This window comes from Macroventuria anomochaeta, assembly GCF_010093625.1.
Source record: "Macroventuria anomochaeta strain CBS 525.71 unplaced genomic scaffold BU25scaffold_10, whole genome shotgun sequence".
In the NCBI taxonomy this organism is placed as follows: domain Eukaryota; kingdom Fungi; phylum Ascomycota; class Dothideomycetes; order Pleosporales; family Didymellaceae; genus Macroventuria; species Macroventuria anomochaeta.
Genome location: NW_022985371.1, coordinates 80,023 through 102,768, shown reverse-complemented (window position 1 = coordinate 102,768; position 22,746 = coordinate 80,023). Strand labels below are relative to the sequence as shown.

Genomic DNA, 22,746 nt, shown 5'->3' with positions numbered 1-22,746 from the left:
AGACTGGGGAGATAGCATCGCATTTGATAGCGATTTCCGCACATTCCCTTTGCAAAAAAAAACCCCCCGCCCACCATCCATCTACAGCGTGCACACTTTTAGATGCTTTCATTCGCGTCATCTTCGATCCGGAAGTACATCCACCCTATTTCCTTCCCGTTCTCCCCCTCAGACTGAGACACTCTCTCATTAAGATCCTTAAGGCCTTCCTAAAGCCTCTCCGCAATCTCGACAAAGTTATCCAGTGGCTTGACCGGCTTAACGCCAGCGCTGACCTGCATGCCCGCCTTCCATGCATACACATCCTTGATGAGAACCGGCTGGCCCGCGCCTGACGAGCTCGCTGCGTCTTCTTTGACTTCTGGCTCGGCGGGCAGACCAGCGTCGGCGATACCCAGTGCCGCCTTCGCGGAGTCGAGGATCTTGTCTGTGATCTCTTTGTCGAGGGATAGGGTGCTGAGGTATGTGGCAACAGCGTCAGGGATGGACTCGGCAGAGGAGACGTCGTTGATGCGGGTCTTGACATCCTCGGTATCAGCCTCGATCTTGTACTCGCCGAGGACGACGCTGAGCGCAGCGATGGCGGCTTGTTTCTTCTCGTCGAGTGTAGGCTCCTTGGGCTTGGATTGCGCTTGCAGATGTACGGAGAGCTTGGCACGCTGAGGAGAGGAGGTGGACATGTAGTGCGCGTAGAAGTCTGTGAGGTCCTTTTTGGTGAGCTTGCCGATGTACTCGGCGTCGGTGTCGGCTATAAAAAAAAATCAGTGGAGGTAAATCTGGTAGTTTCAAGGGGTACGTACCTTGCAGGAAATCATACGAGTCGCTGTAGATATGATTCCAAAACCTGTTGTCTTCCTGACTCAGGTTCTTCAGCTTCGCCAGACGCTTGTTGATGATGGCTCGCTTGTGGCTCGCGAAGTCTTCTTCGCTCATCTCTTGAAGTGTCTTCTCAAAGGAGTTCAGGAAGTTCTCGATGCGACCTTCGAGGTATCTGCAGTCCTTCTCACTCTGGATCAGAATACGGTAACCTGCCCAGGTGTCGTGGAAGGCTGCGCTCGAGAAGACAACGTAGCCGAGTTGCTCAATAGTTCGCAGCTGGTTGAAGCACGGCTCGTCGGTCATCTGTCCGACAAGAAGCAGTTTGGCGCGGAGGTCGTTGTCATATCGGTTGCCAGCGTATAAGCTGTACTCGATGCAGTGATTCACGTTCGCAGGGTCTCTCAGTTGCTTCTCATAGATGAAGTTGCTACCGGGAGGCAGAACGATGTTTCGTCGGATGGGAATCTGGCTCGGCGGAAGGTGCTTAGGCTTCATGATCTCGATGACCTGATCCGTGATCTTCAATGCTTCCTCTTTGTACAAGTTGCCGTGAGCTAGAACTTCAATCTGACACTGGGCCAGGATCTGAGGGTAGAACTCCTGCACATCCTTGGCTGTCACATTGTCCAGCTCTTTCGTCAGGTCCTCGTTCATGAAGCTCCTGTCGCTCTTGAATGTGCGTGAGTAGGTGCCGACTTGTCCGTACGGCTGCCCGATATCCCAGTTGCGCAGAGATCGTGACATCCTGTCGTGAATGACGGCAAAGCGGTCTTCGCGCACATCCAGGTCGCGTACTTGCAGAAGAACCTTCTCAAGTAGAACGTGCAGCTTATCGTTGTATCCACTAACAGTGATCGAAAGACCACTAATATGGTTGCTGAAGTCGTATACTAGACCTGAGATGTCGGCATCGTATGAGTACTCAACAAGCGCATCATTGACAAGCTCACGGAAGAGCGTGCAAATGAGCACTACTCGTGCGCTAACGTATGTAATCGGCGTCTTGAAGTAAATGTGAACGTTTGCCTTCGGCACCCAGAACTGGTCGTCCTTCTTCCACCAGATGCGCACATTGTCGTCATGCCTGATCAACTTTGGCTCCTTGGCCGGTGTCTCCACCTCCTTCTTTTCAACGTCTAGACGGCTCGGAATAAACTCGTTACGGTGAGGGAAGTGTAACTCCTTGGGCCTGCGCTTGCTCTCAAACGCTTCTCTGACCTCCTTGAGCAAGTCTTCGGGAATCTTTTCAACCTTGTGCTCGGTACCGTACCATTTCTCCTTGCGGTCCCAGTCGCCCGGGAAGTCCTGGCTAACGATGGTCATCCTGAAGTTGTCGGGTCGCAGGTACGACATCGCCTCACTGATGAGGTTGGAATCAAATTTGCTGATGACTGCTGGGCCGCTCAAAAGCTTTGTGCGATCGTACGGCTTCTGCATGACACCAGCCAACCCACTCGCGGTTCGACTCGGCGGGCTCTTCTGCTTGAAGCGGAACTCGACCTCGCTGATGCGCTTCTGCTCGTCCACTACCCATTCCTGGGGTGGCTGCTCGCGGATCATAGCGATGTATTGAAAGATGATCTTCGTGATCTCCTTGTAGTTCTTCAGACCCTCCTCTGTCAGCTTCACGTTGACGCTGAACAGACCAGAACCAGGGCACAAGGTAGACCCTCCCGCGCCCAGTCCGTTCGCCCAACCCTTCTCTTTGATGTATGCAAGGATGCTGCCGGGACCTTCGTGACCAAGCAGGTGGCTGAGATATCTCGATGGGTGGGACTCGTAGAATTCCTCCTCGTCGCGGTACAAGAACTGAAGTTCTAGCGACCTCGACTCCAGGACCGGCTTTGCGAAAACCTGTGTAAGCAGCTCCTTCTCTGTGTAGACCGGCATGTCCCATCGCGACTTGGGCAAGTCCTTGTTCGGTACCTGCGCAAAGACGTCCTCCACCCACTGCTCCAATGTATCCAGACTCTCACGGCCCAAGACAACCAACTTCATCTTGTTCGCCGAGTAGTGCTTGGAGTGGAACTTCATGAACTCGTCGCGGATCTTCACGCCTCGCGCAATCGGGTCATCGTGCAGCGTCTTCCAGCTTCCCGTCGAGAAGTGGCAGTATGGGTGTTCGGGGTTTGCGAGGGCCTTGTTCAGCTGGTGCAGCCGCCATGTGTCGTTCTGCAGGTTCTTCTTGTTCTCCGAGTCGACCGCCTTGATCTCGCGGTCGACTGTGTCCTCGAGGAACAGCGGGGCTATGAAGAACTGGCCGAATCGATCCAACCCGCCCCACAGCGGCGAATCCTCCTTTGAGTCGAGGTCTGTGTCTTCCGTAGCGGGCTGGTAGGACAATTCGAAGTAGTAGTTGGTCGAGGTGGCGGCAGTGAAGGCGTTCGAGTAGCCGCCGTGGGAAGTCAGGTACGTGTTGTATGCGTTCTCCTTTGGGTACTTCTCCGTGCCCATGAACAGCAGGTGCTCGACTGCGTGGGCGATGCCCGGCATGTCCTTGGCATCGCTGAAGCTGCCCACGTTGACATCCAGCGCGGCAGCCGCCTTGTCGCTCCCCGCCTCGTGTATCAGCAGCACCTCAAGCTTGTTTGGCAGCGTGATGATGCGATAGGAGCGGTCATCGAGCTGCGGTCGCTCCAAGTTCTCGATGCGCTCCCTCACAGCTTCCCTTGCCAGCGGCTCGCCCATGGTGTCTGTGTGCGCTGCCCGGGCGGTGTTCGAGTTTGTGCAGTGTCGGCGAGCAGTGTGCGGAAATCGCGAGGCAGTGTGTGGGTGAGTCGCCGAACGCTGATGGCGCGGCAGACGTGGGGAACTAGTGGCGGATAGCAGGACAGCAGGACACGTAGATGACGGCGTGAATCGCGCAATCTCACAGACAGTGGGTGAGCGTGCAAGAAGGAGCGATCGAGTGTGTGGCAAGAGGCACAAGTTCCCCAGATACTGGGCAGGCTTCATCCACGCACGAGAACAGTGGGGTAGAATTGTTTCCAGCGCGCGCGTTTGTAACGCGCTGTCAAACCAAGCACGGTAACTTGTGTGCGCCAATTAAGTGCGCGCAATCTGGGCCAGCACCCACGACGGCAACAAAGGGCGGTGAAGTGAGGCTGGTAAGCAGCTACAGCGTGGAATGCGAGGGAATGTGGAAGTGCGCCGGCAAGATGCTGCTGCGGTGACTTATCGATATGGATCCGGCTCCTCGGTACCGGTGAGCTGGGGCGCAAGACATACAGCTGCTATACCGCTCTAGTCGATACATCATCAGAGCCATGCACACCATAAGGCTAGACAAAAGGCTTGCAAAAGCCTTGCGGCTCAACAGTTCTGGAGGTGGTCAGGCATCTGCACCCGTGTCTGTACAACCATCATAGGCACGGCGCTGCGTTTCAAATCTCACACATATCGCGGCCCTTTTAGCCGTCCATCATGGTGCCCAAAGCCTTCGAGGCAGGATACCCGAACACCACCGGCTTCCGCAAAGTCGTCAAAGCCACCGTCTACATCAAGAAAAAGGACGGCATGTCAGACGCCGACTTCGTCGAGTACTACAATAACAACCATGCTCAGCGCGCCGTGCCCATCCTGCAAAGGCACGGCATCATCAGCTACAGCCTGACGTATCATCTGGAGCGTGACAGGAAGATGATTCAAGACATCATGCATGGCAGAGCGAAGTTAATGGACTACGATGCGATTTGTACGTTTGTGTTCCCAGACTACCTGTGTCTGGCAAAGTTCCTGTATGATAAGAATGGTGCGGCATTGAACGGCGATCACGAGAACTTCATGGACGACAGCCAGATGCAGCTGATGGTCGGCGACGAATACATGTTGATTGAGAACGGGGAGAAAGTGGGCTGAACACACTATCAGTCTGCGCTGCCTACGAATTGTGTACCCATCGCAGCGGTCACAAGAGCAGGGAGAACGAACCCCCGCTCGATCGCGCCTCGACACCTCATTCACAAGCCTACTTCAGCAAATCTTCAGGTTTCATCATCCCCCTCTTCAACATGCCTACAACCGCCGCCGTCCGATCCGCCGCAATCTCCGTCTTAGCCAACCGAATCCCATCCCCAACCTTTCTATACCTAAAATTAAATGCCGCGGGATTCGCTCCATCCCACTCATTGCCCTCCGCATCCCTCACCTTGTCACCACTCTCCTGCTTCGCAGGGACAGCAAGCGTCCAGTACAGCGTCGCGAGCCCCATCATCTCCCAGCCGTCGTCGACTTCGTAGGCGATGATGTGGTACGGGACGTGCGACCATTTGGCGAAGGGGGCGTAGATTTCCTTGTACATGGCGTCGGCGGAGGCTTGGGCGCCTTGGTGCTTTTGGCCCGTGGTGCGGACAAGGAGGTGGTCGTCGGTCAGTAGGTTGTTCTTAATTTCGTCGTAGGCTTTGGAGTCGTAGGTGAGGGTGTACTGTTCCCTGGTGTGGGGTTAGATGGGTGGAAATGGGAGTGTGGGCGGGGAGGGACGCACATCCACTTCATGGCTGGGTGGGCGCGGGTCTCGTCGTCCCAGGTTCCGTAGTGGACGAATGCTGGCCTCGTTGGAACGGACATTGTGTTCAACTGGGGATCTGAAGGCGAGAGAGGTATTGACGGTGATCTGCTTTGCTTTCTACCTATCTTACGAACAGCAGCAGCTACTTATATATGAGAGGAGTTGTCAGCTCACAGCCGAATTCCATTACACGGCGCATCATCTCATGAGTTTCTCAGCTCCACTGAACGCGTAGCTGGACCGGGATGGCATCCGTAGTGACGCTCCGGAGCAGTGCCACTTGCTGTTCGCTGTTTTAGTTTGGACGCTGTACCGCACGTGAGGACACTGTTGGAGTGCTATAGCCTGACAGCAGTTGCCATGGCTTGCGGCTGACCCGCCATACGTTTAGCTGCCAGCCACAGTGTGCGGGGAAGAATAAACATCAGCTCGACCCCTCATGTCGACGCAGGCCTACAGAGCATTGCTATGGACAAGACTCTCACGTTCTCAGCTCTCAACTAGTTTTGCAACCAAGCGCGCAGCGCGTCTAGATTGAAAGGGCGCTGTTTGGGTGCAGATGGGCCACAATCGATCGACTGTAGCGCTTTCTGTTCGGTGAGCTAGCATTCTACTGTAGCATTACTTGGCCCAGATACCGCCAGGCGTCCGGGTTGGTTGGAGGTATATGAGGTACGTGGCGTCTTCTTTACCTTCGTCCGCCTCGACCTCTGCCTCGTCCAGCAGAGCCTCGCCCAGGGTTCGGGCAATCTGCCTTCGCATGGCCCTTCTGCCCGCATTTGAAGCACTCCATGTTGCTCATGTCACGCCCTGCAGGCTTGCGACTTCCGCTCAGCGAGGTTAAGCGATCGAGGTTGGCGTCTTCGTTGACCAGTCTGGAAGCTCCTCTCGGCGATGCACCCCCCAGGCTCTTTCGCGATTCTCGTTTCTTGGAAGACATTTCTCGCTTCGTCTCGCGTATGAGCTCGGCGGTCGGATCGTCCGAATCGTATTCGTCTTCAGAGGAGGATTCGGTCTCGCCTTCGGAGCCGTCTGGTTTCTCAAACACAGGTTTCTGTTTTTTGTCAGCGCGCAATGCTAGAGCTTGGTGCCTTCTTGCAACATACGTCTGCCTGCTTTACACCACCGCCGTACTGTTTTCTTATTGGTTGCGCTGGCCCGTCGTCCTCGTCTTCGCTGTCCTCTGCATCGAGCTCTGCGAACCCTGCCTGTCTGACGCTGAGAGCATCACCTCGCTTGCCTTCTAGTGGATCCCTGTAGCTGAGCACCCACTTTGTTTCGCCTGTGTATTGCGCAGCTTTGTCGAGCGCCTCTTGTTGCTTTTTCGCTTCTTCGGCGAGCGCCGATTGCAAGATCTGTTGGTCGGCAGCAGCCGAACTACCATTGGAGAGTCGCACTTTCTTTGAGGCGGGGCCGTTTGGTGTTGTTGGTGAGGACGCTACGTTTTTTGCTGCTGAGCGCTGCATGAACTGTATTCTTGTTGGCGATCGTCTTGCAGTGCACGCGTCTGGAAAGCTTACCTTCATTGTCATGAGCCGATTTGACATCGACTTTGGTGTGCTGCCCGACATATTGTTGGAGTAGGCACTTCTGCTTCAAACTGTATTGATGTGAGTGAGAGAGTTAACGAGCAATAACAGTTGTCTGGGCAAAATGTGTTTTGCGGTTTTGCGACTGTTGATCGCAAAGCCGCGGGCATGGGCAATGGAACTTTTGGGCGCACAGACATGACGCTAGTTCGGTCGGCTCATCTTACCTTCTGATCATCATGAAGGCTATACCTTCCTGTTCAAGAGTAACAATTGGCGTCGAGAGAATGATACCTCAGCACGATGGAGTAGGTTGAGAGTGTTCGCATTGCACTGGGTGGACGCTGAAGCCCAGCGAATGTTCTCTCGATATTGCTCCGACGTGTGCTGATATTTGCGGAATATTCATTCAAGAAGCGAAGTTATACAGCCACGGTCTCTCACTTGTATCTTGCTCACAACATGTGGGGAGGAAGATGGCACAAATTTTTATCCATACATAGCCTGAGAGGTTTGGGTGATTGTAATAGATGACCTAGATATCTTGAATCTACGCAAGATCGACCTCCCTTCCTCTCCTCCTCAAGATAACCTGAATACAATCCACCTTCGCCATCCCATCCTGCCCTTTCATTCTTTCCTCCTCATCCTTGGCAGCCCACACGTCCTCGATATCTCGCATTACCCTATTCCAGCTCGGAAATAACTTGGAGGCATACATGGCTTGGAATCTGTCTCTCACAAATTGTCGCTGTGTGTTATCGATGACCTCGCAACCTGCTGTGAATAACGGCCAGACATGTGAAGATGTGAGAGGCGATGTCACGTCAACTCGTGATATGTAGGCTAAACAGTTCTGGATGTGTTCAATGCTGATAGGATTCGGGGCGCCCACACCAAGCCAGGTCCGGTAGAGGTAGATGAATGCGGCGTGGCGGTAGGCCTCAGCTGTGAGGCTGATATCTAAATTGTTGTGAGGCTCGTTGCGCTGAGCATCAAATTGCATGGCTAGCAGCTTCTGCTGGAGATCCCGGCCAGTGGCGTCTTCCTCTTCGGTGAGTGCAGGTTCTCTGCCACCTTCTCGTCCGATCTTGATTGCGTGTTGAAGTTGGCTTGTTCGCGCAACGATTAACAAGACCTTAGCGATGCTGCGCATATCTTCTACGCCTTCTATTGCCTTGAAGTCTGCTCCGTGATCGAACAAAGGTCGATGGCCTCGTGAGATGGACGAGAGAATATCATGATATGCGAAGAGGCTCAAGAGAAAGCGTGCGCTTGATGGACCCAGCCAGTCATCTGCTCCACGTCTGGCAATCATGGCTTTGGCTCCCATCAGGTGATTGACCACATTTGCTTCATCGTCTTCTCCAAACAAACGTGCTGAAACCTGCATCATCAACACGGTGGCAAGCGCGGACTCGGAGTGCGCCTGTCGAGGGTCCTGGATAAGATCCTGTAGCAGATGAATAGCATCGCGTTGATGACGGTAAGCCTGGAAGCGCAGTGACGGATCCGAAGTTTGTAGAGCCAGGTGGTGCGCTGCCATCGATAGTACAGTCGATCGAAGAGCGGTCGAGTCGTACACCATTGACGTTAAATGGAGCTGGAACGGGGTCGGCCTGCCATTTCTCGGGGCTACGGAGATCAATGAAGAGAGCTGTTCGACCCAGTAGTGGAGCAGTCTCCTATCGCTTGCAGAGAAGTCCGGACCTAGACCTGTGCTATGGACGGGTGTGCGTGGGACACTGAATACTGACATAGGCGATTGCAACGTAGTAGGTGTACTCGTGAATGAAGAAGATGTCGATTCATCACTGATAACGCTCGCTGGAATGGAACTACAGGTGTTATCGAACACTTTCTTCTTCCTAGAAGCTCGCGGCTTTTTCACCACCGTTCCGACAGTATGATCTTGCCACTTGAGTCTGACACCGTAACCTTTGCAAGTGATCTTGAGTCTTGTACATCGTTGGCAGAAAGGCTTCTGTTCGTCGCACTTGTATCCAGCTTCTCTGCATGTCCAGCATCCAGTTCGCGTTCGTTTATGTGTTGTCGCCATGAAGAGGTGCTAGTGCGGGAGTATGATCCATTCTATTCCAAGCTCTTCATGTACAAAAACGGTGCATTGCTTGGAGGGGTCAATTGAAATGCCGCCGGACGTCTTGCAATTAGAATGGGCTCATGTGAAGAAGGGATTCGATGTGTGCGGGTGTAGAAAAGACCGCACATTTGGCTTGCTGGAAGGACCGAGGCAGCCGCAGCCCCACTTTTGACAGGAAGCTAACCTCGTAGGCACAGCAGTCATGTTGCTCGCGCAAAGCGAACAGTAATCCCATGATTGTCACCGATATATCATCACATTGTGTTGCTGCCGCTTCATTCTTATTTGCTGTGGATATAAAGTGCGCTCAATTGACTACACGACAGAAATCTAGCACCAGAACACCCTACAGAGAATGCCAGCCCGGAGAAAGTAGCAGAAATCTAACCACCCAGCCTTCCCATCTACTGCACCTGGTTAACAATCTCCTGCGCCTTCGTCAGACTCTCCACCATCTGCTGGCAGTCCTTCCGCCTCCTGACTGTGTACTCGGACTCCTTCAGCAGCTCTTCAAGCTCGTCGGTCTTGTACATGTTGGTGAGCAGCTCGCCCTGCATATTCTCCCTTGACCACGAAACGAGGTTTAGCATAATGGCCTTGGGAACCATGTCGATCATTGTGCGGCGGACGATGTTGAAGTAGGATGTGATGAGGAGTTCTGTAAAATCGTTAGCATAATATAGGTCGTTGTGCATAGCAAGCACTTACTGATGACTTCGACTTCTTGCGCTTCCTTCTCCGAGAGGGTGCCAGAAGCCTTCAGTGTCGGTGGTGGAGGCTCCATAGCCGCCATCTTCTTCTTGTTCTTGCTAGCGAAGAAAGAGCCGAAGAAGCCGCCGCTCTCATCTGAGCCTCCCAGAGACGGTGACATCGATCGTGGAGGTACCTGGGGTGGCAGAGGCTTGCCCGTCTTAGGGTCAACCTGTTGCGGCTTGGTAGAGTTGTGTCGCTCGTGCACAATGGCCATGGCGCGCGAGCCGTTGATGAAATCAGGGTGGCCAGTGTTGATGTATACGGCCTCCATGCCAACAAGATCGCGAACGAGCTTGTTGGTGGGCTCCATAGCCTTCTTAAAGAACTGAACAACAACAGCGTACAGCTTCTCCTTGAGTGCTGGGTAACGCCTGAAGGTTGGCTTGTTCAAGAGCTGGCCGAGAATGCGGATCAGCTCGTCGTAGACTAAGCTTACACACTTCAAGCTGGGATCTTCCAATCGCTTGATCTGCTGCTTGACAATGAGTTCGAAAGCCGTTGTACCGACGAACAGTGCCGGCGACGAGCCAGAAGAGTTGTAGAGTACGGTCCTGATATCGACGTCCTTGACTTGGTCGAAAGGATCCACCGCCTTCACACCATTTGCGTACAGCTCGTGGTAGACGAAGGAAATACGCGCTCCACCCGAAAGCTCGGTCGCAGATAGCTCCTGGTTGTTACCGTCAAGGACACCCCTGTACTCGTTCGTAAACTCTGTGATCATGTTAAGAACGATATTCGAGCTGTTGCCAAGCATGGAGTTTCCGAGTTGACCGAGCTCGAGCTGATACTTTTGTAGCGAGGAGGAAATGCGCGCCTTAATATCAGGGAGGGTTTGCTTGATGTGCATCATGAGGATCTAACAACGTTAGCAGATGTACCACGCATTGTGCCAGCTCAAAGCCTACCAAGTTGAGCTTGCGAGCGAGGTACGGTGTACCGCAGTACGCAGCCTTGTTACGGTATGCCTTGTGGTTTTCAAAGAACGACCTCTCGTGCTCGAGAGCATGGGAAATCGCCTTCTTGTTCTCAATATCCCTCTGCCCTCGGTTCACAACTGGAACGTAACCCAGTCGCAGAGGGATGATGCGTCCAGCAAGAATGTCGACAACGTCAGTTCCTTCGTCCATCAAATCGACCTTTGTCAAGACACCGATCGTTCGTTGACCCTCGGGGTCGACCTCTCGCGCCAGCTTCAGACCATCTGAGTTGGCCAAATCGGTGTTCGCGGCGGTGACAGCCAGGATGATGGCGTTGGGCTTGCTGATCTGCTTCAAGACCATGTCTTGAATTTGTCGCTCAATATCCCTTGGCTGATCACCAACTGGCACTCGTGTCAGACCGGGCAAATCAACGAGGGTGAGGGTCAGGACATTCGGCGAGTATATCCGCAGGTTGATAGGTGCTGGTGAAATGCCCGCATTGCGTCCAGTCTTTGCCTCTGTCTCGCGAATTATCTCTTCTCTGATCTTGTTGAAGTCGTGGAACTTCTGGCCGGGAATGTGCAGGAATTCTCCCCACTCGTCGACGTTGGACTCGGCGTCGCTGGTCTTGACCTCCTCCGCCTTTACACCGTTCGATTGCGCGGCGCGGTTGATCAGCTGCAGAATGAGCGGTCTTCGGGTAACAATACCGGAGCCTCGAGGCAAGCTGTTGGGGAAAGGTAGTCAGTATGGGTGCCCAACAGCTGCGATAAAGCGCACACTCTCGAGACACTTACAAATCGCGACCGACGATGTTTTCGAGTACTGAACTCTTTCCGCTAGACTGCGATCCAACGACGGCGATCTGGGGCAAATCTATGGGATTTTGCACCTGAGACAGGCATCAGTATTGTACGCTTCGATATGGGTGCGTCGCGGGCAAGACAAGGCGGCGCATGCGCGTTTGCGGCGGGATAGAGGAAGTACATACTCCGACTGTGGTGAAGACATCCTGCAACTTGTTCACAAGGGTGATCAAGCTAGGGTCGTTGACGTTGATGCTGTCACCCTGTTAGCTTTGAACTCCAGACCGCATCCCCAGATGCCCCTCGAGAACAAAACGTACGCATTAGGGTTAGCCGCCATGGTGGGCGAATGTGCGAGGTGTTGTAGAGTACGCAGTCAATATGTGCACGAGGGAGGATATGTAGGAAGAGGGAAGTTGTTCGCTCGGTCGCCGATGGCGGGTGTGTTTGGGATTCTGGGCGTTGAGTTGCAGCTATGCAACCCACATGCGTTCCCGAACTAAGAGCGCCACTGTGGCTGAGTAGCTTTCGTCACAGTGCGTGGAGACCCTGGACTTTCACTGAAGAGCACGCTTTAGCGACTACAAGTGAATGAAATCGACATTTACGACATGACAATCACTACCAAATGCAACAAATAGCCTGTTTTGGCCTTTTCCTGTTAGGTTGGTGTTGCGCAGCCTAGCATGACGAAAATTGCGGTCACAGGGCACGAGCAAGCGTCGTCAGCGATTTCAGGCGACAGCATTTCGTTCTTGATACAATTCACATTCTATGTTCAGCAATATACTCGGGACTACTTCGCCATGCAAACAACGCCTTCTTGTACTGGCGTCTACTCGTCGATGACAGAGGCAAATTTCTCTGTCAGCTTCTGCAACAGCTGCTCGTACTGTAGATGCCATTAGTGGACGTTGCATGTGGGCTGGATGATCCTGACTTACCTTCTTTGTGATTGCCTCTTCGCCTTCAGAAGGGACCTCAAACTTCATGCTGCGCAGCTGGCTCTGGATCTCTGATGTCGCATCACGAACCTTGGGCCAGCTGTGTCCCTGCGCAACTGCCTTCTGTGCCTCATCGTGGAACGCCATCATGTTCTTCATCATCCATTCGGTCTTCCATAGCGGACAGAACTGGTCGTAATCAGAGTAACCATTCTGCTGCAAGAAGTCCTCCTTGAGCAATGTGGCTACGTCAAGGGTAATCTTGTCAGAATCACCCAAGGCGGATTTACCGACAAGCTGCACGACCTGGTCGAGATCGTCGGAAGTTGTGAGCAGTTCCTTGATGCGGTCGCGCAGGCGAGGGAAGTCGGGGTTGTTCTCGGCGTAGTACTTATCGAGCGGTGTTGTGTACTTCGAGTAACTGATCGAGGTGTTGACCGAGGGGAAGTGCTTTCGCTGAGCGAGCTTCTTGTCAAGACCCCAGAAGACTTGCACAATGTTGAGTGTACTGGTTGTAACAGGATCGGAGAAATCACCACCGGGAGGACTGACGGCACCGACGATAGAGACGGATCCGTGGCGTTCAGGACTACCGAGAGCAGTGACGCGACCAGCGCGCTCGTAGAAAGATGCAAGCTTAGCACTGAGGTAAGCAGGGAAACCCTGATCAGCAGGCATTTCTCCGAGACGACCGGAAATTTCACGAAGAGCCTCGGCCCATCGCGAGGAGGAGTCAGCCATCATGGCGACGTCCTTACCCTGATCGCGGAAGTATTCGGCAACTGTAATACCGGTATAGATGGAGGCTTCACGAGCAGCCACGGGCATGTTCGAGGTGTTGGCAATGAGCGTGGTACGCTTCATGATGGGCTCCTTCTTGCCGTTGACGTCGATGGTCAGCTCGGGGAAATCCATCAAGACTTCAGCCATCTCGTTACCGCGCTCACCACCTGTAGTCTCGTTAGCTACCACTTGATTTGCGCTGTGATGAACTACTCACATCCGACGTAGACAATGATGTCAGAGTTGGAGAACTTGGACAGAGATTGGGAAATGACAGTCTTTCCGCAGCCGAAAGCGCCGGGAATGCAGACAGTACCACCCTGGACGGAGGGGAAAAGCGAGTCCAAGACACGCTGGCCGACGATAAGAGGCTGGTCGGAGGACAGCTTCTCGTTGGAAGGACGAGGCACTCGCACAGGCCAGCGGTGCATCATGCTGTGCTCAGTCTTGGTGCCGTTGAACTCGATCTCCAAGATCTTCTCGTCAACGGTGTAGCTGCCCTTCTCGGCGATACGGGTGATGGTTCCGCGCGCGCGGGGAGGGAGGAGGATCTTGTGCTCGCTGAGCAGGGAGTTCTCGAAGACGGTTCCGAACACATCACCACCAGTAATGTGGTCGCCAACCTTCAGGTTGCCGGGTGTGAAGTCCCACTTCTTCTTGCGGTCAAGAGCGGGCAAATCGATACCACGGGGAATGTAGATCGAGTTCGAGTCGTCGGCGATGCCCTTGAGAGGACGCTGGATACCGTCGTAGATCGTCTCCATAAGACCAGGGCCGAGTTCGACGGAGAGAGGCTGTCCAGACCTCTGGACGGGGTCGCCTACGGTGACACCAGCTGTATTTCGTCAGCCTACAAACTCAGTAATTTTCCTCGCGCTTGGCGTACCAGTCTCCTCGTAGACCTGGATGGTGGCCTTGTCGTTCTCAATTCGAATGACCTCCCCTACGAGGCTGTCGTGACCAACACGGACCTAAAGCCATTAGCCCATGCCTCCCTGATGGATTTTCAGACATCATACAAGCTCGTACATGGCAACACCAATCATGTTCTCGGCCACAATGACGGGACTAGAATAATTAGCAGGCGATGCAGACGTGCGATGCGGTGACGTACCCAGAGACGGAGAAGACCTGGCCTGTAAGCTGTTAGCTATTGCTCGAGTACATAATATTCGTTCGCAAGAATGCACACTCACCATCAGGCTGCTTGCCCTCAGCCTGCTGCGACTGCTGGGGCTTCTCCTGCTGCTTCTTTGGTTTCTGCCACCCCGCCGATTAGCTGTCTGCGCCGGACCAACTGTGCCTTGTTGTAGAGCTTACGGGACCCATATTTGCTACTGGGATCTCTTTGCGGCCCTTGTTGCTATCGTCGTTCAATGCGATGGGCGGCGGCGGTGGTTCGCTGACGTCTTCGCGGTGCGGTGTTCTCGGTGGGCTCCTTGGGAGCGGGACAGTGCGCGGCTCGACGTCGTCTTCGAACAGGCTGCTACTGCTCGAGAAAGACGAGATATAGGAGATGTTCTTCTTTTGAATAAGATCGAGGAGGGAGGGTCGCTTGGTAAGGCGAGGGCGATTGAGCATCAACGTCGACGATGGTGCAGGCTGGAGTTGCTCCACAGCCTGTTAGCGCGACGGTCCAAGCTCCAACAAGGCAAAGTTAAATCAGCGTCATATGCCGTCAACAGTTAAACCCCCGGATGCGACAAGAGTTTGAGAGTTTTGAATGTGATTAGATGCACAGCACCGTCTCATGCGCACTCAGCTCCTCTGTGGGCTCTGACACACGCTTGTAAGAGCTACAATGCTGCTAAATAACGAGGCATACGTCATTTCGGTAAAAGCACATCGACAGTGCAGCAGACGGGCCTTAAATCGTCCACAATGCATGGAAAGGTGTTCTAGAGCCGTTTTGAGACCTCGAACAGTTGGTGTATATACAACGGATATTGTAGATCTACAACACTGCAATACAGGACTACACAGCATGCTATGTGCTGAATACTTCCAGTGTAATCGACAACTAATATTGGGGTATCAATTAGGACCACTTGTGGTTGTACTCGTACTCAAGACTGGGCTCCTGAGAACCTGCATCCTCACTGGCACTTCGCTGCCCTCGCTACCGCGACCACGACTCAGATCTACAACACCAGTATCTCGCCTGCCTTGCCCCTGCTCGGGCACTTTCTCTTCGTCCACCAACCCACCATCCAACAATACCAATCCTGTCAACTGCCTCAATACTCTCCTGTCCTCACTGGCCGACACAGGCTGCTCGGATACTATAGCTGGGATCCATTTAGCGAACAACGGCTTCATGACTAGCAGCGACGCGCAGATGATGCCCACGTTGAGCTCGGTCGTGGACCAAACCACTGCATACGTGCCAGACTCTATATCAACTTAGCAAATCCTGGAGAATGTTACAAATTGGGAACTTACTAGTCATCTTGCCCTCATGTGCAGCCTTGTGCACCAGCGTCAATCTCAGGATACTGACAATGCACACGCTACGACCAGTCAATCAGCATGTCGACATATCAAGGACTTTCAGAGCAGATGTCAAACTTACAACCCACCCAACCCAAACACCCCCCAAAGGCCCCATTTCTGCCGTCTCGGCAGCCTCAACTTCCCCACAATCGGCATTGGCAGCACCCAAATCGCCCAGTCAATCACAAGACCCATGATACTAGTGCTCCAAAAGTGATGCTCCGCGTTCATACACTGCCCGTCGACTTTGACATCCCAGTACGTCTTGACTGGATTGCATAGAAAGATGATGCCGAACACGCCCCAAGCAGTGGCGCCGACGATTAGGAAGAAGAGGAGATAGCAGTAGTACTTGGGATAGGGAAGATGGGAGAAGATGCGGAAGTATTGGAACGTGAATCCGGTTTTGACGAGGTTGACTGCTAGTTGATAGAGGAGGGATTGTGCGAAGACCAGCTGAGGGGTGTTAGAGGGGACTGAAGGGTGGCGAAGCGATGTGTGTGTACCTTGAGCATGCATGACAGGCGACGAAGGGTAGATTGCTCGTCCTTGGCGGGTGTCATGTCAAGGCCGAACTCTGTAAGAATCTCTTAGGCTATCATCAGACGCTGGCAGGGGACAAGCTTACCTGCGCCAACTACAGCAGTTATCCCGATAGACAGAAGCTGGTTTAGGGTCAGCCCCGATGTTATCAAGACGCTGGAAGGTGCTTACCAAGGCAGCTGTAACAACAAAGTCCTCAATGTGCCATGTACCTGGCGCAAGACATATCCTGCTGTACCATCGGAGTATTACGATGAGTAGAGCCAGGGTCGTAAAAACGAGGGCTGGGATGAGAGCTGACTGCTGAAGGTTCGCCGTTGCCTTTTGGGACAACACAAACCAGCTGGGAGAGTGTATCTGCATTTTGTGAAGGTCGTACTGTCACCCAGCCTCGAGTATGTGAAGCGTGAGCATGCCGTAGTGAGACACCTGAAAACAGTGCTTGCGGTGTACTCCGAGACATGCGTGGAGAGCTTTGTAGTCAGGGTCATCCCAACATTCCGTTCGGGGCGTACCGTTAATGGTATCAGAGACTGGTTGACATGATGTAAGGTCGTCGAACAGTGGATGACGATGGCCTGTAAAGCTTTCTGTTACCGTGGATGCGAGTGGTGACTAGCGATGAACAACAATGCAACTGCACTCAGTCCCAATGTCCTTTGTCCACGTGTAATATCAACAATGAGCTGACAAAGACCGATTCCCTTGTCTGCGATGCCAAGCTCGACCGTTGAGATGAACATTGGGTAGAGTGGGCCAGGGGTCGAGGAGTGTGGAACCGATGTGCACTAGAATCATCGAGTTGGCCCTGAAATATGGTTGAGGGGTCAACGCATGTTGTCATAGGCATCAACAGAACGACCACTGGTTCAAGTTGGCAACACAACGTGCTGCACACAGATCCTTATTGTTACTATGTGGTACTCCCGTGATGATTGCAGTCACGATGCATGAGTGCAAATGCATACTACAATCATGAACTCACCTCCACCCCAAAGCAGGTTTGTAGCATCGAGTTATGGTACCAACTGGACAACGGGCTCATAGTTTAGAGGGTGTGAAGTTGGACATTGATCAATAGTAGCCTGACCACAGGAAATCGGACCTGGACATGCAGTCTCTGGAAGGATGTCGATGGAGACTTGCTTACCCTTTGAAGAACGGAAGGGCAATTTCAGAGACTGTTTCCATATGGTAGTGAAGAGTGGTAAATCTTACATAGATGATGTCGGTTCCTGCTTGGGCATGATAGCAAACATGGAAGCGTCGTGAGTCCGTCAACCTGATGAGCCAGGCAACGGAAAGATCTGGTCAGCAGCTGTGCCTCATGGTAAGAAAAGCAAACCGGGTTGCCTATATGAATTTGTCGTGATGGACACATTGAAGTTGTCGATTGATGACGAGTACACGCTAGTGTCAGCCATAAGATATGTGCATGCCTTGGGATACTTGGATAACTCCAGCCGGAAGGACGTCCTTGAACTCATCAGATCCAAACACGTCGAGATGGTCCGTTATTGTGCCACAAAGTATTTGAGTTGTTCTCATTGCGAGCCTTGGTGATCCTCAAACCCACAGGACGGACATCCTCAGTTTGGTATACCGCGATGCAGTGCGATGGGGCGGTCCAAGTGGCTGCATATGGGATATATGAATTTTGGAGATAGTGGAATGAAATTGTATTCCTCAGCTTGCTTGAAGCCTGGGCGGTGGTCCTCGATATTTGTCAGTATGCTGCAAGTAAGCGGTCTGATACAAAAAAGTCTGTGACGAGATGCAGCGTACGCAAGACGTATCGTCAATGGAGTAGCATGTGGGTGCCTTGGTTAGGCTACAGCGGCATGGTGAACCCATGTCGAAATCGTGATAGGTGAGGTACAGGGCGCATAAGTCAGGTTGCGGAGGTCTCATGGGTCGACGTTACTCGAGCTGCATGGAGAAGCGTGTTGAGATACCTGTAGCGACATCCGAGCCGATCCGACATGATAGCGAGTATATGAAGTCAATACATGGTGGAGTCATGGAGGTTGTGTTTAGCTTGGAAGGTCGAACTTCCCGAGGGTTCTCGGCGCGTAAGCGAGCGTGGAAGGAGTGCAGGTGGAGCCAGGTGAATGATTTCTCACATCGGCATTGGCCTGAAGACAAGTTAAGCTTTCTTTGAACACCAAGTGCAGACGAGATTTGAGTGCGTGCGTGACTGCAACCGGGCGATGGTTGGAGAATGTTTCGGGAAGGTGCGCTAGCGCCATCTCGTTTGGGGATATTTGAAATAACCACGAGGCGGCTAGGGTTGAGGCTTGCATGAGAGCTCGCGTACAACAGCAATTTGTCAAGAATGCCTGATTCCCATTCTTACGGTGTATTCATCTGCAGGATGAAACCAAGGCCCACCAAATCTGCTACACGCTCATTGGACTGTTCTCGCTTATTTCAAGCTCTAATGGCAGACGTTCCGTCTTGCTTTCGCAAATCCTTGTAGCCATGTCATCATCTTCCGGTGGGATATGGCATTTCTTATCTAGTGCTTAGGATAAGGTGTTATTTGTAGACAAGTAGAAGGCTCGTCCCGCAGCCTTCGGATACCGAATCGTGCAAAACGTGTCGCAGACTTACCACGCGATTAAAATAGTCTGACGGCCGCCTACGAGATTTGCAAATCGTCCACCCTGAACATATCTCGTCCCTCAACCCACGTTGCCTGCTACCACAATGGCTCCACGAACATCATCACGAACATCATCCATCTGCTCGTCAGAGACCATGGCCTCTGTGGCATCTCAACAGTCTCAACACCAATACTTGACGCCAGGACGGGCCTCCTTTATCACATCATGGACATCCTCCATTGAACGCAGCCCTCAACCACACTCTGCCTCAGATGCCGACGCCATGTCCCGAGAGGCTGCTATCGAGGCCTACCGACAGCTCAAAGTCGTACTCTTCTCAAAGGCCGCTTCTTCAACCTATTCGCGGTCTGGCTAAACGTTTCTCATCAGTGGTGATGGAAATCACTGCTAGAAGACCATAGCCCTGGGCGACACGACCTGGACAGAACCACAAGGGGTGTCGACGACATCGACCGTATACGTCGTTGTCGAACCACCATAACACTTTGAACAATCGCCAGCGAGTTACTATGATGAACCCGAATGTTTTTACGATACCCATATTTTGCATCTCAGCTTCTTTTTGGCATTGGTGGCGTAGGAAAATTAGGGTGTCACGTTCTGGAGGGTCGCGGGATTCGACTTGGAATTCCTTTGATGGTGGCTTCGGACTCGGCATGTAAACGTTGTACAAATGTTTCTGCTCCTCTCGTAGAACACCAGTTTTCGAGCAACTGATTATGAACAACTGTTGTCGGCATACATATCATAATGAAACATACTTGTTCGACTGCCTCCTTCTTTTACTCCAAGTCTCGTTGATATCCAGAGAGCGCTGATGCTAGATTAAGTGGTGAGTCCAGCAATAAGCTAGCGTTCGTCTTAGGACGATCTTGATCGACCCCTTCGCAGCTTCGTAGGAACCGAAGGACTGTAGCTACATTTCGTCGGATAATGTCCATTACAAAGCGAGATGACTGCTGTTGTGCAAACACCACCCGTGCCAAGAGGCCCAGCGTAACATCGAGTATAGTAGCCAACTGAGTTCTTCATCACTTTGACTAACATGAGGAGAGCATCCCAAGCCCAGGTTCTTGAAACAAGGACGAAGTCTGCGGCCAGGTATTTTTGCAGATACAGTGCACTGCGCAGGTATAAACTTGAGATACAGTACTTGATGCACGTGCGAATGTGAACGTGAATGAAGCTGGTTCCGGCTATCATCTGGGCTCCTGAAGTCCTCCAGAATATGATAGTCAGATATACCAGTAGAAGAATGGGAACCAGCCGTAGAAGTGCAGTCATCAAATAGTGTTGTCGTGTTCGTTGTCCAAGGCGATGTGAGGAGCCCTGGAGTGCTGCAAGCTGCAGGTGCGGCCATGAAAGCGCACTAGTCCCGATTGAGAACGCGCCATCTCGAAAACTCTCGGACAGCAACCACGACCAGCAGCGACGTCAACACCAGCGCAGCCATGCTGCTCCCACGGATACTCGCGCCCGTACGCGCATCAGTACAGATACCCTCAACCTTTATCCTTCCGGCCTCTCGCGTCATCGATGCCCTCCGCACTGCCAATGGCGCCTCCGCACATGCACCAACCCTGTCTTTCGTAAGACATTCAGCACATCAGGCTCAAGGACGAGCCAACGGCGCCAAGGATGGGCCGGGAAAGCGACTGGGAGCAAAAAAGAGCGGAGGTACGGAACTCAGTCTCGGGACATAGCGAAGGAAATAGAGGGCTGACCGCGACATGCAGGAGAGTACGTGATTCCGGGCAACATCATCTTTCGCCAACGCGGCACCCACTGGTTCCCGGGCGAGAACTGTAAATTCGGGCGTGACCACTGCATCTTCGCCACCGAGTCCGGATACGTTCGATACTACAAGGATCCCCTTAAGCACCCCAAGCGCCAGTATATCGGCGTGGCTCTCGAGAAGGATCACCAACTACCATACCCAAGAAACGCCCCGCGAGCAAGACGGTTAGGCTTCGTGGCCGTACCGGTGACGCAGACGGAAGCGGAAGCACAGGTTGTGGTCAACGATTTGCAGGTTGGAGAGGGTCCTGGGAGTGACAGCAGTATCATGGATACACCACGACCAGCGAAGGCAGTGGCCAAGGCCAAGAAGGGCTACGCCTTCCGCGAAGCCAACTGGGCGATTGGTCGGGCAGCAGAGAAGGCGAACGTCCAGGTCAAGAAGTTCGTACCAGGCGACCGGTGGACAGCGTGGCGCAAGTCAAATGCCAGGATACAGGCCAACATCGAGAGGAAGAAGTTGAGGAATGCTGGAAAGAAGACAGCGAAGCCAAAGAAGAGGCAGCAAAGGGCTTGAGCGAGATTCTTGGGTGTATAACTATATGTGTAGGAACAACAGAAGCATTGTACATTCAGCTTGCTGGCAAACGCATGTTCGGTCACATGAAACTCGCTCAGAGATTGTCTCGGCAGTTGACCGCAAGACAGGTTTATTCACAGCTTCGCAGTACCCTTCCACCCCAAAAACCCGCTCTCGTCTACGAACTGCCGACCCTTCGTCCACCCCGTCCACCTCGCGAGTGTCTCCTCGCCGCCGTCACCAGCCTTCAATCCTCGCTGGACCCAACCACTACCTTCCACACCAATACCTTGTCCGACGGCGGCAGGTCTCGAATCCTCGCCTCCGTGGATCGCCAACCCTGGTGATGACTTTAACGTTACTGCTGGCCGCTGGTCGAAACCCTGGGCTTCCAGTTCCTGCTGTGTGAACACTGGCGTACAACAGGCATCTGTGCCGTCGAAGATGGCCTCCCACTCATCGCGCGTCTTCTTCTTGAACACCGTGGTGAAGAACTCTTTCAGCCTCGGCCAGTCAGCCTTGTTGTCGCGACTCCCAGGCAGGTCGGAGGGCGTCAGCTCAAGGCCTTTCAGCAGCGCAGCCCAGAACTGAGGCTCTATCGCGCCACTGACATTTCGTTAGCTCGAGGTCATGACACTGCGCAGAGCGCACTTACACCGCCGTATACTTCCCATCCTTCGTCTCATATGTATCGTAAAAGGGCGCCCCACCATCCAACATATTCGTCCCCCTCTCCGCGCCCCAGACCTGACTCTTCAACCCCAGTCTCGGCATCGTCGCCAATATCGCGCTCCCATCCACCATATTCGCCTCGACAACCTGTCCGATCCCGTTCTTCTCCTTCGCCAGCAGCGCAAGCAAGATACCGATAAAGCACATTGCGCCTCCGCCAGCGAAGTCGCCCATGAGATTGCCCGGCGGATACGGTTTCTCGCCCTTCCTGCCGAAGAGTGATAATACACCTGAGACGGCGATGTAATTTATATCGTGTCCAGCCATAGCGCTGTACTTTCCGTCTCGCCTGAAGCCTGTCATGCGCGCTACGATTAGCCGCGGGTTGAGCTTGAGCAGCACATCTTCAGGCCCTAGTCCAGCTTTCTCGAGCACGCCTGGGCGAAAGGGGTCAATAATGATGTCGACGTTAGGGATTATTTTCCTGATGAGCTCAAGGCCCGAGGGTGTTTTCATGTTTACGCATATGCTCGTCTTGCGGCGCGTGAGTTGGTCACTGGGCGCGCCGGAGTTGTGGGCGGGTGCGCGGTCGAGGCGCAGAACTGTTGCGCCGTAGTCGGCGAGGAGCATGCCCGCGAAGGGTCCTGCGTACTGTTAGCATGGTGTCTTGTTGTGGGTGATTGTGAATTGTACCTGGCGCGAGGCCTGCGAATTCGAGGACGCGCAGCCGTGTGAGCGGCGGTGGCTGGTGGGTTGCGATCGCCATTATGTGTGTACTGTTCGTGATGTCAAGTGTATGGGAGGTCGTGAAGCAACTGACAGCAGGTCGAGGGCGCTGCGATACTCGTATAGCCCATACTCGACGTCGACATTGTTGGTTGTGAGATCGGCTACCTGCCCATTCCCGCGGGGAAAGCGCTGGGGTTGCC

At 53.3% G+C, this 22,746-nt stretch overlaps 11 protein-coding genes across 11 annotated transcripts; 3 read left to right on the top strand and 8 right to left on the bottom strand.

Moving 5' to 3' along the window:
* Window positions 1–209: 209 nt before the first annotated feature.
* On the bottom strand, window positions 210–3,507 carry BU25DRAFT_337170 (uncharacterized protein; the record flags this gene model as incomplete). Its single annotated transcript, XM_033702664.1, has 2 exons — window positions 210–748; window positions 801–3,507. 2 exons carry the CDS (start codon window positions 3,505–3,507, stop codon window positions 210–212), a joined length of 3,246 nt encoding a protein of 1,081 aa, XP_033563414.1.
* A 735-nt stretch (window positions 3,508–4,242) lies between these two features.
* Window positions 4,243–4,677, top strand: BU25DRAFT_456912 (uncharacterized protein; the record flags this gene model as incomplete). The annotated part of the gene is made up of 1 exon (XM_033710071.1): window positions 4,243–4,677. One exon carries the CDS (start codon window positions 4,243–4,245, stop codon window positions 4,675–4,677), a length of 435 nt encoding a protein of 144 aa, XP_033563413.1.
* On the bottom strand, window positions 4,559–5,430 carry BU25DRAFT_409129 (uncharacterized protein). The gene is made up of 2 exons (XM_033705987.1): window positions 5,303–5,430; window positions 4,559–5,249 (listed from the first exon to the last, which is right to left on the bottom strand). The coding sequence occupies exons 1-2, from the start codon at window positions 5,383–5,385 to the stop codon at window positions 4,787–4,789; spliced, it is 546 nt and encodes a 181-aa protein (XP_033563412.1). The 5' UTR covers window positions 5,386–5,430; the 3' UTR covers window positions 4,559–4,786.
* A 523-nt stretch (window positions 5,431–5,953) lies between these two features.
* On the bottom strand, window positions 5,954–6,984 carry BU25DRAFT_409128 (uncharacterized protein). The gene is made up of 2 exons (XM_033705986.1): window positions 6,847–6,984; window positions 5,954–6,795 (listed from the first exon to the last, which is right to left on the bottom strand). The coding sequence occupies exons 1-2, from the start codon at window positions 6,895–6,897 to the stop codon at window positions 6,391–6,393; spliced, it is 456 nt and encodes a 151-aa protein (XP_033563411.1). The 5' UTR covers window positions 6,898–6,984; the 3' UTR covers window positions 5,954–6,390.
* A 421-nt stretch (window positions 6,985–7,405) lies between these two features.
* On the bottom strand, window positions 7,406–9,056 carry BU25DRAFT_18450 (uncharacterized protein; the record flags this gene model as incomplete). The annotated part of the gene is made up of 1 exon (XM_033700949.1): window positions 7,406–9,056. The coding sequence occupies exon 1, from the start codon at window positions 8,912–8,914 to the stop codon at window positions 7,406–7,408; it is 1,509 nt and encodes a 502-aa protein (XP_033563410.1). The 5' UTR covers window positions 8,915–9,056.
* Window positions 9,057–9,228: 172 nt separating this feature from the next.
* BU25DRAFT_409126 (uncharacterized protein) lies at window positions 9,229–12,233 on the bottom strand. Its single transcript, XM_033705985.1, has 6 exons — window positions 11,759–12,233; window positions 11,624–11,693; window positions 11,430–11,524; window positions 10,618–11,359; window positions 9,665–10,568; window positions 9,229–9,614 (listed from the first exon to the last, which is right to left on the bottom strand). The coding sequence occupies exons 1-6, from the start codon at window positions 11,776–11,778 to the stop codon at window positions 9,361–9,363; spliced, it is 2,085 nt and encodes a 694-aa protein (XP_033563409.1). The 5' UTR covers window positions 11,779–12,233; the 3' UTR covers window positions 9,229–9,360.
* On the bottom strand, window positions 12,186–14,889 carry BU25DRAFT_409125 (V-type ATPase). The gene is made up of 8 exons (XM_033705984.1): window positions 14,486–14,889; window positions 14,362–14,425; window positions 14,280–14,301; window positions 14,185–14,233; window positions 14,052–14,136; window positions 13,383–14,000; window positions 12,383–13,332; window positions 12,186–12,330 (listed from the first exon to the last, which is right to left on the bottom strand). Exons 1-8 carry the CDS (start codon window positions 14,744–14,746, stop codon window positions 12,274–12,276), a joined length of 2,106 nt encoding a protein of 701 aa, XP_033563408.1. The 5' UTR covers window positions 14,747–14,889; the 3' UTR covers window positions 12,186–12,273.
* A 310-nt stretch (window positions 14,890–15,199) lies between these two features.
* Window positions 15,200–16,881, bottom strand: BU25DRAFT_389218 (uncharacterized protein; the record flags this gene model as incomplete). Its single annotated transcript, XM_033704506.1, has 5 exons — window positions 16,373–16,881; window positions 16,165–16,245; window positions 15,738–16,114; window positions 15,608–15,675; window positions 15,200–15,558 (listed from the first exon to the last, which is right to left on the bottom strand). Exons 1-5 carry the CDS (start codon window positions 16,562–16,564, stop codon window positions 15,200–15,202), a joined length of 1,077 nt encoding a protein of 358 aa, XP_033563407.1. The 5' UTR covers window positions 16,565–16,881.
* Window positions 16,882–18,579: 1,698 nt separating this feature from the next.
* BU25DRAFT_409124 (uncharacterized protein) lies at window positions 18,580–19,585 on the top strand. Its single transcript, XM_033705983.1, has one exon. It carries the CDS (start codon window positions 18,911–18,913, stop codon window positions 19,181–19,183), a length of 273 nt encoding a protein of 90 aa, XP_033563406.1. The 5' UTR covers window positions 18,580–18,910; the 3' UTR covers window positions 19,184–19,585.
* Window positions 19,586–20,260: 675 nt separating this feature from the next.
* Window positions 20,261–21,219, top strand: BU25DRAFT_389215 (uncharacterized protein). The gene is made up of 2 exons (XM_033704505.1): window positions 20,261–20,505; window positions 20,565–21,219. The coding sequence occupies exons 1-2, from the start codon at window positions 20,280–20,282 to the stop codon at window positions 21,140–21,142; spliced, it is 804 nt and encodes a 267-aa protein (XP_033563405.1). The 5' UTR covers window positions 20,261–20,279; the 3' UTR covers window positions 21,143–21,219.
* Window positions 21,200–22,711, bottom strand: BU25DRAFT_389213 (alpha-methylacyl-CoA racemase). The gene is made up of 3 exons (XM_033704504.1): window positions 22,511–22,711; window positions 21,801–22,461; window positions 21,200–21,751 (listed from the first exon to the last, which is right to left on the bottom strand). Exons 1-3 carry the CDS (start codon window positions 22,581–22,583, stop codon window positions 21,280–21,282), a joined length of 1,206 nt encoding a protein of 401 aa, XP_033563404.1. The 5' UTR covers window positions 22,584–22,711; the 3' UTR covers window positions 21,200–21,279.
* Between the last annotated feature and the right edge of the window lie 35 nt (window positions 22,712–22,746).

What these genes read in the sequence shown, in the direction of transcription:
- BU25DRAFT_409129 (XM_033705987.1), bottom strand. Translation starts at nt 5,385, where the DNA reads ATGTCCGTTCCAACGAGGCCAGCATTCGTCCACTACGGAACCTGGGAC. An exon ending in CACCCAGCCATGAAGTGGAT is followed by an intron (nt 5,250 to 5,302) that starts GTGCGTCCCTCC and finishes ACCCCACACCAG; the next exon opens with GGAACAGTACACCCTCACCT.
- BU25DRAFT_409128 (XM_033705986.1), bottom strand. Translation starts at nt 6,897, where the DNA reads ATGTCGGGCAGCACACCAAAGTCGATGTCAAATCGGCTCATGACAATG. An exon ending in ATCGGCTCATGACAATGAAG is followed by an intron (nt 6,796 to 6,846) that starts GTAAGCTTTCCA and finishes ACAAGAATACAG; the next exon opens with TTCATGCAGCGCTCAGCAGC.
- BU25DRAFT_409126 (XM_033705985.1), bottom strand. Translation starts at nt 11,778, where the DNA reads ATGGCGGCTAACCCTAATGC. An exon ending in AACATCGTCGGTCGCGATTT is followed by an intron (nt 11,360 to 11,429) that starts GTAAGTGTCTCG and finishes TTTCCCCAACAG; the next exon opens with CTTGCCTCGAGGCTCCGGTA. An exon ending in TCGCTCGCAAGCTCAACTTG is followed by an intron (nt 10,569 to 10,617) that starts GTAGGCTTTGAG and finishes TAACGTTGTTAG; the next exon opens with ATCCTCATGATGCACATCAA.
- BU25DRAFT_409125 (XM_033705984.1), bottom strand. Translation starts at nt 14,746, where the DNA reads ATGCTCAATCGCCCTCGCCTTACCAAGCGACCCTCCCTCCTCGATCTT. An exon ending in CAGGTCTTCTCCGTCTCTGG is followed by an intron (nt 14,234 to 14,279) that starts GTACGTCACCGC and finishes TAATTATTCTAG; the next exon opens with TCCCGTCATTGTGGCCGAGA. An exon ending in GTGTTGCCATGTACGAGCTT is followed by an intron (nt 14,137 to 14,184) that starts GTATGATGTCTG and finishes TAATGGCTTTAG; the next exon opens with GTCCGTGTTGGTCACGACAG.
- BU25DRAFT_409124 (XM_033705983.1), top strand. Translation starts at nt 18,911, where the DNA reads ATGGCTCCACGAACATCATCACGAACATCATCCATCTGCTCGTCAGAG.
- BU25DRAFT_389215 (XM_033704505.1), top strand. Translation starts at nt 20,280, where the DNA reads ATGCTGCTCCCACGGATACTCGCGCCCGTACGCGCATCAGTACAGATA. An exon ending in GGGAGCAAAAAAGAGCGGAG is followed by an intron (nt 20,506 to 20,564) that starts GTACGGAACTCA and finishes CGCGACATGCAG; the next exon opens with GAGAGTACGTGATTCCGGGC.
- BU25DRAFT_389213 (XM_033704504.1), bottom strand. Translation starts at nt 22,583, where the DNA reads ATGGCGATCGCAACCCACCAGCCACCGCCGCTCACACGGCTGCGCGTC. An exon ending in ATTCGCAGGCCTCGCGCCAG is followed by an intron (nt 22,462 to 22,510) that starts GTACAATTCACA and finishes AACAGTACGCAG; the next exon opens with GACCCTTCGCGGGCATGCTC. An exon ending in GATGGGAAGTATACGGCGGT is followed by an intron (nt 21,752 to 21,800) that starts GTAAGTGCGCTC and finishes ACGAAATGTCAG; the next exon opens with TGGCGCGATAGAGCCTCAGT.